Source organism: Camellia sinensis, chromosome 6 (assembly GCF_055761805.1).
Source record: "Camellia sinensis isolate YWXY chromosome 6, ASM5576180v1, whole genome shotgun sequence".
NCBI lineage: Eukaryota > Viridiplantae > Streptophyta > Magnoliopsida > Ericales > Theaceae > Camellia > Camellia sinensis.
The window spans coordinates 57,386,071-57,399,779 of record NC_138966.1 but is presented as its reverse complement, the minus strand read 5'-3'; the positions used below and the strand labels follow the sequence as shown (position 1 = coordinate 57,399,779).

General features: G+C 35.6%; 1 protein-coding gene across 1 annotated transcript; it reads left to right on the top strand.

The window, feature by feature from the left end:
* Positions 1–7,089: 7,089 nt before the first annotated feature.
* On the top strand, positions 7,090–9,224 carry LOC114278322 (ERBB-3 BINDING PROTEIN 1-like). The gene is made up of 5 exons (XM_028220346.2): positions 7,090–7,250; positions 7,517–7,601; positions 7,753–7,872; positions 7,967–8,120; positions 9,042–9,224. Exons 1-5 carry the CDS (start codon positions 7,160–7,162, stop codon positions 9,222–9,224), a joined length of 633 nt encoding a protein of 210 aa, XP_028076147.2. The 5' UTR covers positions 7,090–7,159.
* Positions 9,225–13,709: the final 4,485 nt, after the last annotated feature.

Genomic DNA, 13,709 nt, shown 5'->3' with positions numbered 1-13,709 from the left:
TAAAAATTTTAAAAATTATCATAAAACTTATTTAATAACTTTTTAGGCTTATAAATTATTGTCTAAGTTTATAAATTTAAGAAAAAAACGTAAATTCAAAAAATGAGTTTATGTTGATTTTTAAATAAAAATTTAAAAATTTGACAAACAAATTTTTTTTCAAATAATTTTTTTTAATTTGTTTTTTCAAATAATTTCTTTTTCAATTAATTTTTTTTCAAATATTTTTTTTGAATTAATTTTTTGTCCAATTAATTTTTTGTTAATTAATTTTTTTTTCAATTATATTGTGTATGATCCCAGTGTCATAAATAATAAAAAATAAACATAAATATTTTAGACCTGAACAAACATATTTTTTAGTTTATGTTTTTAAAATTTTTCAAATATTTTGTTCAAATCAAACGCGTTTGTAATTTATGTTTTTCTAAAAATAAACAAACAAAAATTAATTTATAAAATTTCTATAAATATAAACAAAAAATATAAACGCTACCAAACGCTACCTACTAAAATTAAGGGTAAATTACACATACACCCCTTGAGATTTGATTAAAATACAAGTTGCCCCTGTGGTTTGAAAAATTATAAATACCTCATTGTCAAAAATTTTTAATTAACAAAATTAATTGAAACAATGAAATTTTTAACTGCTCTCCTTTATAATAATAAAATTATCTGAATTATTAATTGAAATAAAATTTTAACATCATTAAAAATTATTAATTAACTTAATGATTTATTAATAAAAATGTCTATTTGTCATAAAATTAGAAATCTTAAGAGATATAATATAATTTTTAAAACTACAAAAAATAATTTATAATTTAAATAAATCTCACGGTATATTTGTAATTTACTCAAAAATTACAAGAAATAAAGTAAACAAAAGGCACATGAAGATAACCAAATCCCTTTTCTCCCTCAATAACGGGCGACCGTTGCTTCCGTCAGAGACACATGGAGAATAGCAAAACCCTTCACTCAGAGAGTCGGCAACGGTGCCAGAGTTCCATTACTCGATTCCGACAATGGCAAGGAGCTCATCCACTATCGTCATCACCAACCGTCCTCCCAACTCCCCAGGCACTTACTACATCTCATCCAAGTACTCTCTCTCTCTCTCTCTCTCTCTCTCTCTCTCTCTCTCTCTCTCTCTCTCTCTCTCTCTCTCTCTCTCTCTCTCTCTCTCTCTCTCTCTCGTTACGTACATATGTGTATGTTAGTGTTTGGATAATAATGGGGGATATTAAGGGTGTTTTGAAGGCAAGTGGTGTGGTTGAGCGATGTGGACATTGCCAAAGGTAATGCGGTTGATTTCTTCTCTCCATCACGTTGTGTCCACTGATCCAGTGATCAGCCTCCTCTCCAGCCTCCTCTTATCCGGCTCTGTCCAGCAATATAAAGGCGATTGCGACACGTGGTGGGCTAGACAATCTAAGGCCTGAATAAGTCCACATCATTAAGAAGATAAATAAATGGAATGGTGTCGTTTTGGATAAATGGACCCGCCTTGCTTAACACAGTACTGTTAACGAATGAAAAAAAAATGTATATTTGTTTCAGTTTTTTGAATTAAATTTTTTGAAAATTAAATTTTTTATTTTTTATATTTTTTTTATTTTTAGTGAATATTTTTAAAATTAGTTTTTTTTTTTACTTTTTTATATGCATCTTACTTAGATATATTTTAAAATAAAATATTTGTGAAAAAATACTTTTAAAATAAATAAATACATAAAAATATGAAAAATTTATTGAAATTTCATTTTTTTTTTGTACTTTTGGTATTTAGTGAATTTTTTTTAAAAAAAAAATCACAAAAATTATATTAAGTGTATTTATCTTAGGTGTGTTTAAAAATTAAAAAAATTGTTTAAAATATTAAAAACAAATTAGTAAAAATAAAAATAAAAATACAGAAAACAAAAAAAAAATAAATTTTTTTGAAAAATATTTTCAAAAAATTAAAACCTGAATAATTTTTTATTTTTAATTTCTATTTGGCTCATCAGCCCACTCATCTCTCTCCTCACTCCTCTTCTCTAATTGTTCATTCACTCCATCTTTGCCTAAATGAATTATCACAATCCAACTTCACAAAAAAAAAAAATAAATAAATAAAGAAAGAAAGAAGAAGATTCACAGCTTCAACATCGATTATACAAAGCTCAAAAACCAAGGTTCACCAACAACAAAGTTTAAATGTTTGCTTGGGTGGACATGAACTTGGGATTGGACTAATAGTCCAATAAAATTATTAATCCGATGTTTGGTTAAACAATTAAAGTACGGACTAATTATTTTAAACTTGACTATTAGTTAAGATAGGATACATAATCCAATGGATTCGTAGTCCTAGGACTATTAGTCATGGAAATACTAATCCAGTCCGCCCAAACAAACATGACCAAAAGTTCATATCATCAAGAGTTAAGTCATTAACAACAATCTTTCATTTGTCTCTAAGATGTTTTGAATTTGAAGATGTACGTGGAGTTCTGACCAAGGTTTAGATTATTAACCTGTGAAAGAAAAAAAAATTAGAACAAGTTAAAAATTGTACACACACATTCATCAACATTTATTAATTTACATTTATTTTCTAGTTTGACATTTAAATTTTAAAATGCTAAATCAATAAAAATAACCCCAAAATCAATAATAATAATAAAAAATTGGTAGTTTGAATATTTCAGCAAGAAATTGTAACCTGATGTAGAGAGAGAAAATCGAATTTTATGGGGGTGGAGTTCCTCCCTTCACTGGCGCCGCTGCTACTGGGTTCTCCTCGCCTCCATGGGATCTTGTCGCCGCTAAGAGAGAGTGAAGGAATGATTAAGAGAAGAGGAGTAAGGAGAGAGATGAGTGGATAGTTGAGCCAAACAGAATTAAAATACAAGGATTTTTTCAAAATTACTTTTCAAAAAATTCTATTTTTTTATTTTTCGTGTTTTTTGTTTTTACTAAATTTTTTTAATGTTTTAAGCAATTTTTTTTTACTTTTTAGACACACCTAACATAAATATACCTAAAAAGTAAAAAAATTTAAAAATTCACTAAATACCAAAAATATAAAAAAAAATACAAGAATTCAGTACATTTTTTAATTTCTATGTAGTTATTAATTTTTTAAAATATTTTTTCACAAATTTTTTACTTTTTATATACATGTAAGTAAGGTGCATCTAAAAAAGTAAAAAAAAATGTTTAAAATTTTAAAAATATTCACTAAAAACAAAAAAACACGAAAATCAAAAAAATCAATGTGACAACCCTCACCTCTGATTAGTGTTAAACTGTGACTGAGCATGTTAAGTAATTGATTAGAATAAAATCCTAATTTGTTTGCATGAGTGTGTTGCTTTAAATGCATTTCTATCTGTTTGATTATTGAATGATATGTTCGTGTTTTTTTTTCGTATTGCGAATTGAAGGCCTTATCGGCGACCGATTCCGAAATTGATTAGTGTTATATGCTAATTAGGGTTTATGTGATTTTATGGTAAGTTTAATTCAAATTTGATTTGGAATGATTAAATTAGATTAAATAATGTTAAATTACATTAGTTTGCATTGACTACCAAATTGCCATTGAGTGGACTAATGCTAGGCCATTTATTTAGTCTTGATTCATGTATGTTGGCATCATTCTTCATCACTTTCTCTAGATCAAACCGTGAGCAAGAGAGGGAGAGTAGGAGAGCTTTGAATTCTTTTAGAGGATTGGCTTGGAAATTAGTAGAATTGAAGAAGATTTGTAAAATTGAGCTAGCATACTTGGAATTCAAGACCTAAGGTAGGAGACTCACCCTCTTGAACTTGAATTTGAGTTGTTTCTTGCATGGTTCATGGTAAATTAGTAATTTGAGTCAAGAATTAGCTTAATGTGTTAAATTAAGAGTCCATTCATGCATGCATGTCCATATCATGGAGTTTTGAGGTTGTTTTCATCAAAATTCTTATATGCAAGTTCATATTTTAGTTGTAGTTCAAGAATTCACCATGTTTTAAAGTTCAATCTTGCATTTGATCATGTTTTAGAACATTGAAATTCATAGGAACTCATGCATGTTGTGTTCTTGTATTGTTCTTCAAGATTCTTTGAAATTGGTGTTCAATTGGCTTACCTTTGGGCTTGATTTCATAAATTGATCTTTGAAACATATCGTATTATGGGTTTCTAAGTGTTTTGTTGAAAATTAGCCCAAAAAAATCGAATTTGAAGCTTTAGAAGTTGAGTTTTGTGCTTGAGGATCAATCTGGAAATTCTAGATTTTGGATCCGCGCTCGAGTGAAGAACTTCACGCTCGAGCGTAAACTCTGAGTACATGCACTTCTACTCGAGCGTAGAAAGCCACGCTCGAGCGTGAAATGCATATGCCCAGAAGTTCATGTGTTTTGCAGTCCGCTCGAGCGAGAGAATTCACGCTCGAGTGAGGGTGTGAGTCTCACAATCGAGTGGAGGTCGAGCGTCCATCGAGCATGAATATCATGCGCCCAGTACTTTTCATGAGTTTACAGCCCGCTCGAGCGAAGGGAGTCACGCTCGAGCGAAGGGAGTCACGCTCGAGCGGAGCTTCATTGCCTGCTTGTCCGCTCGAGCGTATAAAGCCATGCTCGAGTGTGGACCCCTGTTTCAGCAAATTTTGAAAAGTATTTTAAAGTACATTTTTTGCATCATCATCCCATCTTAGGCATTCCTAGGCCATGTTTAAGGCATCTTAATAAGGATAATGTTATAGAACCACACCGAGTCAAGTTAAGGGGCTAAGTTATTAATCCCAAGTGTGTAACTTAGTGTGTGTTCGTTCTGCAACTGTGTAGGGTTGGCACCCGAGGACGCTGGCAAGCCTGTCTTTAGCCCAGTGCTTTGTGAGTAACAATGTTGTAAAGATACGTTCAATTATAATTATTTCTGAGCGATTGACTGTACCGCTTTCTGAAATGACGTTACTTACTGAATGAATGTTTGTCCTATTTGTGAACTATATTCGTGGCATCCATAACAACTTACTGTTACTGTACTGTTACTGCTACTGTTACAGAGATCTCTGTCAGTTCCCATGTTTGGAACTACTACTGTTTACTTTTATGATGGTCGTCAACTGACTGTTTGGTCGATTAAGACCTACTATACTGTTTTGCTATTGGACGTACCACGTATGACTGTTATGAATTCTAAATGACTGATATGGCATGAAATATGAGCCACTGATTGAATAACTAATTTACTGATGCAAATGACTGTTTTACTTAATGAAAGGGCATTCCTTTTTAACCCCTTTACGCATATGTTATTCACTAGGCACTAGCTCACTATTTATATTTATATGTAGGTGTCCAGGCACCAGATCGAAGCTAGGAGCGTCAAGTTAAGCTCTCGTTTTATCAAGCCAACCATCGTGCCTCACTTCAAGGTTCTGAGTTCGTTCAAGCTAAGGCTGTTTTGGGGTGTTCAGGATCACCCTTTCTGTCTCCGTTATGTAATGAATATTAAGACCCGTGACTGTACAGTTATGTTGAAGGAACTTGGTCCCTAACCCGGATGTCATGTATATATATGATGTATGTATATATGTTTTGTTTATCAATGTGGCTTGTGCATAAAGTCTTTTTACATTCAGGTTTTCGCAGCTCATTGGACACCTCTCATTTACTGTTTGGCTTCTGCCAGCCCCTTTACTCTGTATTACTGTCATTACTGTTAAGCTGGCCTTCGGTAATCTCAGATTACAGGCCGGTTGCGATGCAAAACCCATAGGGGCGGGTTTGGGTCATGACACTCAATTTTCAAAAAATTTAATCCAGAAAACTCAAACCAAACATTCATCCATTAACAATAGGCAAAAGGAGGTCGTTTTTTCCAAAACAACACCGTTCCATTTATTTATCTTCTTACTACATGATGTGGACTCATTCAGGCCTTAGATTGTCTTGCCCACCATGCACTACAGCAAAATGCATCTTTGGCGACTAAAAAAAATTTAGTTGCTAAATTTTTTTTTAGTCAGCAAAAGTACAATATTTAGCTACTAAATTTTTTTAGTAGGGGTATATTTACTATTGGCGACTAAAAAAAAATTTAGTCGCTAAAAACACCACAATTGGGGACAAAAAAAAAAGCTTAGTCGCTGTATATTGACTTTTTGCTACTAAAATATTTAGTCACCGAATGAGAAATAAAAAAATTATTTTTTCTCATTAGCGACTAAAGTTTTAACCGCCAAAAACTTACTTTCACCGACAAAAAAAAAATTAGTCACCATATATTGACTTTTGGCTACTAAAATATTTAGGCGCCGAATGAAAAATAAAAAAAATATTTTTTCTCTTTGACGACTAAAGTTTTAGTCACCAAAAACTTACTTTCAGTGACAAAAAATTATTTAGTCGCTGTATATTGACTTTTGGCTACTAAAATATTTAGTCGCCGAATAAAAAATAAAAAAAAATATTTTTTCTCTTTGGCGACTAAAGTTTTAGTCGCCAAAAACTTACTTTCAACGACAAAAAATTATTTAGTCGCCGTATATTATTTTTGGCTACTAAAATATTTAGTCGCCGAATGGAAAATAAAAAAATTATTTTTTCTCTTTGGCGACTAAAGTTTTAGTTGCCAAAAACTTACTTTTAGCGACAAAAAATTATTTGTCACCGATTAAATTTTTTTTTTTTTATCTTTCAACGATCAAAATTTAGTCAGCAGATGTGTTCAAAATTTTACAGGGAAACATTTGATATTTGGCGCCTAAATTTTTGCCCAAATCTATTCACACGGTTCTCTCTCTCTTGCTCTCCCTTTGATCAGTACACCAAACCAGACGTACGCTCAGTGACGATCACCACATCGCCACCACTGCACGTCGCTACCTCCACTGCTGCAAATCACAGGTTCTTGTCCCTCTCTCTCTCTGTCGCTTTCAGTCCTCTCCCTCTCTGTCGATCTGGATCTCTCTCTCTCTCTCTCTCTATATATATATATATATACAATCCATACCTTGCAATTTCTGTTGTGGGTAATTTTTGTTTTTCCCTATTCAATTTGTCTATCATTTTCAATTTTGGGTATGATTTGAGCTAGTTTTTCTGGGTTTTTTTTTTAAATTATAATTATTTTTAATCATCGAAGTCTTAGGTGTTTGTTAAGTTCGCATCGATGTCGGACAATGAAAGAGAAGAGAAGGAGTTGGATCTCTCCTCTCCTAAAGTTGTCACCAAATACAAGAGCGTTGCTGAGATCATTAACAGTTATTCTCTTTCTATATATATATATATATATATATTTGTATGTATGTATGTGTATGTATCTATGATTCTGTGTTTCTATATACGTAGCTTAAAAGTAACGCCTTTTGTTCAAGGACGAAGGAGAAACAAAAAAAAAAAAAAAATTGGGAATTGAAATGTGGTTTTGGGTGGGTATTCATTAAATGTTGTGTTTGATTATGCATGTATGCATTGGTTTTTGATGACCCAATTCTACAAATTTATGGAACAAATTGAAAATATATAGAGGCTTTGCAACTAGTACTGCCAGAATACAAACCAAAGGCTAAGATTGTTGATATTTGTGAGAAAGGCGATTCATTTATCAAACAGTAAGTTATCTCTCTCTCTCTCTCTATATATATATATATATATAGATATATATGTATATATATGATTGTGTATATACATGGGTTTGAGTTTACATTTTAAATTTTAAGGTTCTTTTGATTCTAAATAGTTGCAAATATGTGTGATATACAGTCAATCTAGGAATATGTACAAGAATGTCAAAAAGAAGATTGAAAGAGGGGTTGCATTCCCCACTTGTGTTTCTGTGAACAACACTCTTTGTCATTTCTCTCCACTTGATATGGTGAAGATGTAAGTTTTATTTGAGCACCATCTATCTATATACCATGAGAGGAGCTAATGTTACTGTTTGTGAATAATGATTTACTTTTATGTTTGGATGCAGTGACATTGGGTGTCACATAGATGGTTTCATTGCTGTTGTAGCACACACCCATGTCCTTCAGGGAGGACCAGTGACTGGTAGCCAAGCTGATGTTATTGCCGCAGCAAATACTACAGCAGAGGTTGCCTTGAGGCTAGTAAGGTCGGGAAGAAAGGTAAAAATATATTAGGCTTGCATTTTAATTTTGTCTTAACCTAATATGAATCATATGATACCATTTTGAGTTGTAATTGTTGAATTCTTAGAGTGAGTAGTGGCTTCTGTTTTTCTTTTTGTATCATAGACATTTGCCTTAATTTTTTTGGCCAACAATATCTACAACCTTGCAATAAAAAAAAAAAAAAAGATGCCTGATTGTTTTGTAGATGGTTTGGAAAAAAATATATGAAAGCATTTTATTGTTTATGTGGTTGTGCCTTGGTGTGACTTGTTATGCCAGCTCATAAATCCTTCTACCTTCCCCTAAATGAGGAATATTCTGAATAAGCTATGGATTAACATCCAGATGAAGCTTTTGTCATAGTTACTCTGATACATGATCTATATTGGGTGTACTTAGCATTCTCCTCGTATGTTGTCACAAGACACAAATTTTATAGAATATTTTGAGATCAAATAAACTATCGATAGAATAGTAATATAACTGCGTACACAATCTATGAAGAAGACAACTTTGCCGAGGTGATCAATCTGTTGTTGATTCCCTCTTTTCCATGTTGCCTATATTGTACTATGCCATACTTGGGATGTTGTGGGCTGATTTATTGCTAATGCTTACAATTCCTGGAGGCAAAATCTTTTTAATCAACAGAAAAAACTTATGTAGAGTTGTTCTAGACCTTCAGGATTTAGCCTAGTCACTTCAGTGGGTATGGCAATTACTCTTTTTTTTCACCAAGTTGCCTTATTTGGTTATATTGGGTCACATACTAACTGTATTAGATATGCTTTTGAATTTTACAAATGATGAAATTGAATTGTATACTTCACCTGAGTTATGATTTATATTCATGAAGAAGATAGCCAAAGGCTATTAGTTTATCTCTGTATCGCTGAATCTCTTTCTTTATGGCAGAATAAAGATGTAACAGAAGCAATTCGGAAGGTTGCTGCTGCCTATGACTGCAAAATCGTTGAAGGTGTCCTTAGTAACCAGCTGAAGCAGTTTGTGATTGATGGAAACAAGGTTGTATTAAGTGTCTTGAGTCTTGAGACTAGAGTTGATGATGCAGAATTTGAGGAGAATGAAGTTTCTTAGACATTCTTGAAACATCAAATGTGTTTTAGTAAAAATTTTAGTGAATGTAGTATTGCTCTCATATTTTTGTCATGTAAATGCCAATTCTTGATTAACCTCTCAACCAACACTACAATAAATTAAGGTTTTAGAGGAGGGGAAAATGCCAAATAGCCACCGAACCACCGCATGGACGTCACAACCAGTTTCCTTACGTCAAATAGGACTTGTGATAACAGACGGAATGTCATTAGCACTTGTAGGTTGAGAGTTAGAGCTGAAAACGACTTAAACTTAACTGAAAAAGGGCGTTAAGGGAGCGAAAATACAAAATAGCCCTCGAATCACCAAACGAACATCACAACCAGTTTTCTCACTTCAAATAGGGCCTGTGACAATAGACGAAATGTCATTAGCACGTGTAGGTTGGGAGTTAGAGTTGGAAATAGCTTAAACTTAACTGAAAAATGGCGTTAAGGGGGCGAAAATGCAAAACACCCCTGAACCACCGTACGAACGTCACAACCAGTTTCCTCATGTCAAATAAGACCTGTGACAAGAGACAAAATGTCATTAGCAGGTGTAGGTTAGGAGTTAGAGCCGAAAACGACTTAAACTTAACCGAAAAAGGGCGTTAAGGGGGCGAAAATGCAAAACAGCCCTCGAATCACTGTACGGATGTGTAGACACCCCATTTTTGACAGCCCATAAGACTTGGGCGTTACTGATGGTTTACTTGGTGATAAAAGGTGTGCAGGGCAAAGATCCAGTTTCTTCGGCAAGGAGAGAGACAAGTCTCAAATTCACACCCCGTTTTGGACCAAAGCTATTTTGGATGGTTTTTAGACCTTAAAACCCTCTCTTTCAAAACTTTTTTGAAATAAAGTTTCTGCGATGTTCCAAGGCTCGCATTTTGTCAAACGTCGCGCTTTTCGGTAAACCGAGCAGGGACGAAGTGGGAATGAATGAAAGAGAGATGAAATCTTTGAAAAATCTTTCAAAACACCTTGTTTAGGGGTTTGAAGTTGAAGAAAGGAGGGGAAGAGAGAAGAAACCAAGTTGGAGGAGAAGACAGGCATGAATCTGGGTAGAAGGGAGTCAAGCAGTCCTCGTTGAATCGGGCTTATTAATCTGCATACTTGGATTTTAGCTATGGGGCCACCACCGTCGGAAAGCTCACTTCCGGGGCTTCATTTTTCACTCAAGAATCTCTTAAAGCCAAGTCCAGGTGGGGGAGATATGATCAGTTGAAGTTGGGCATCATCCTGGTTGGATCGAATCTGCGCAGCTTCACCAAAAAGGGCATAACGTTTTGCATAGGAGGAATTTTAATGCAAGGTTTGCGCCATTGGAAAGCTAACTTCCGGGGCTTCAATTTGGACACCCACCGGATATTTTTTGACCTTGGCAGCATCTATCGGCAATATATTTATCCGACTGGCAATTTATTGTGCCGACCGGCCATTTAAAATAGCCGACCGACCATTTTTGCTGGCCGACAACCTTCCGGAGTATTCTACAGGTTGAGTGGATGCCAGCTGTGCCAGCTGGAGGGCACAGACTGGATCCTCCATGCATTTACTCTTGGTTTGAAGCTTCTAAGAGAAGCTTTAGTCTCTTGGCTCTATAAAAGGAAGCTCTCCTCTTCCTTATACCAGGTTAGAAAACATGCTGGAGCATTACATACAATCCTCCATATATCTATCTCATCCAAGCCTCCAAACCCAAAAATCCTTGCTCCATTTGCACTACACCCTATAGCACCACACCACCACTCCATTCCAACAGCTTGGAGGGCCTTCTCAGAGCTTTGGAGGCACATTTTCTCAAGCCAAAAGGCTGCTAAAGTTTGGTCTTCAAGGGTGAGCAACATTTCCTCTCTTTTAAGCTTATTTTTGTATCCTTTCTAAGCCATACATGCTTGCATATTTGGGCTCCGACCCTAACTGGAACTAGGATTATTTTGAGCTATTTTTCATGTTTGTTCAAGGGCCTCTCACTGTTTGAGGCCTCCTTGTTGCACTTACTTCATTATCCCTCTTGTATGCCATTATCTTGTGTAGTATTTTTGGCTTATGTATAAACTGTTTTGAGCTCTGTCATGAACTGAAAAGTTGCTTATTTTAAGCCCTTCTTCAACATTGTTGAAGGGCTCATTGCTGTTTGAGGCTTCCATTTGCTACTTGCCATTATATCTCTCTTTTGGCCATATTTTTGCATGATTTGTTAGCCTCTTTTGCTTCTGTTTTTGGGCTGTGGTCCGAACTAAAAATGGCCTTATTTTGACCCGATATTCATGTTTCATTAAGGGTCTTTTATGGTTTGAGGCATCCTTCATACACTTTGTGTTATATCTCTCTTTTGGGCCTTATTTTGTGTAATATCTTAGGCTTGCATGCATACTGTTTTGGGTCCATCCATCCACTGTAAAGTGCTATATTTGGGCCCCTCTTCAACATTGTTGAAGGGCCCCTTTGTGTTTGAGGCCAGCAACCACCACTTGCTTCTTTGACCCTCTTTTGGCCCATTTCTTGCATGAGAGCTTAGCCATACCCCTGTTGGTTTTTGTGGTTTGTTGTATACTGTAAAAGGTCATATTTTGGGTCCCTCTTCAACATTGTTGAAGGGCCCTAATCTGTTTGGGGTCAGCAGCTGTGAGTTGCTTCTTTATCTCACATTTAGGGCCATTTTTGCATGCTAGTTTTTCCCTATGTGTGTTTGCTGTTTGGCCTTGTTTAAAACTGAAAAAATGCTTGTTTTGGGGCTTCCTAGAATCTTTCTTCACATGTCATAATCGAATAATGCATGTTTTATATAGCTATAGGCCAATGCATGGGCCTAGTTTTGCATTTCGGTTTCATTTCATGCATCGGGTGCTATTTTGCCATCTTTCGGGGCTGTTTTATTTCACATTTCAGTGCTGAAATTACATGCTTGTATGCCATATTTCATGCCTCGCCATGCCTTGCTAGAGTTTCATACTATGCCTTAGGTTTGGTCCTCGGTTTGCGTGCATGCGTGCACGCGTTTCGAGAGTCTCATTTTCATCTAATGGCCACCGATTTTGGCATGCTTGCGAGCTATCCATGTTAGTTTAAGTCCATCATCGCATGTTGTTGCATGCCATGTTTACTTACATGTTTAGGTTGCGCGCCTAGTATACATTGCTCATTTGCATGTTCATGTTGCATACTTAGCCTCCATGCCTAGGTTGCATTTCATTGAGCATGCATCCCTTGCCTCTTGATCAATCATGATAGGGGTTGGGGCCCTTTGATGTGTTTTGTGCTTGCATTTCATTTGATATCAAAGTTGCAAAACTTGGCCTTTTAGGCCATCATGCGTAATTGATGGCCCGAGGGTCGAGGGGCATACTCCCTTGAGTCCATTACATGATTGGGAGAGTGGCCATGCATACACTTGCTTGAAATTCCATGCCATACACTGTCTGTTCTTGTTGCTGTCAAAAACCAGATTCTGCAGGAACTTTCTGCCGACCGGCAGTATTGAGTGCCGACCGGCAATCCTTCTTGGGCCGATAGCTTCATCAGCAGCCGATGGATTTTTTCAATGGCCGGTGGACATTTCCTTCAGCCGATGGTGTTCCACAGTGTTCAGGGGACCTATCCCAGAATTTTGGCAATTTTCAGAGAAGCAGGGCAGTGTAAACAGAGGCAGCAGTGGTATGGTACGGGCTTTCAGGGGAAGATAAATCCGAGCATGCATCATTCACGCATCCCGAGGCGGGGGCTGCGGCCATCTTCTCTTTGCATTTAATTTGTTAAGTAGATTAGAAATTTTGTAATAATTAATTTAGTATTATTCATTCAGACTGTAATATTTATTTGGACCCTCCGAGTGAGGGCAATTGTGTAATAAGTGTGCGTGAGTGTGTGTATGTCTTCCAACCCCACGTCTTTCTTCCATTTTATTTACCCACTTATGATGATAGGCTAGGGCATATTTAAATTAGCATACCTTATGCTATGCATGCGTTCATTCATACATTTGTCTTGCATGCACCGGGCTCGGCGCATCATTCTAACTGCATTTGTATTTCAAATTCCAAATTGAATACGTGTTAGTTGTGCATTTTCACATGTCATTCATAGACTAGCCGAGCCTACTCTAGTGACATTCTATATGCGTTGCATTAGGCATTCAAACATGGACTTGGATCATGCATTGATTGCTAACTAGTTTATTGTTTTGGCACGGAGTACGATGTAAGTATTTTCATGCTTTAGCATATCGCATGCGTGTGAATGCTATCATGACAGCATGCTTAGCATGTGGCTAGATGCTTATGTGATAAACTGTCTGAATGCCTGTGGGTGAAGGTTGGATTGTTTGAGTTGGAAAAACTCTTTGAAATTCATATTTTAGCCTACTTGCGAGTAGCAAATTCCAAAACATTTTCCAAAACAAACGGATATGCAATGCTTATTCCCAAATTAGGCAATCTAGTCTATACTTATTTGCTGTGCACATAACATAGTAATTCTA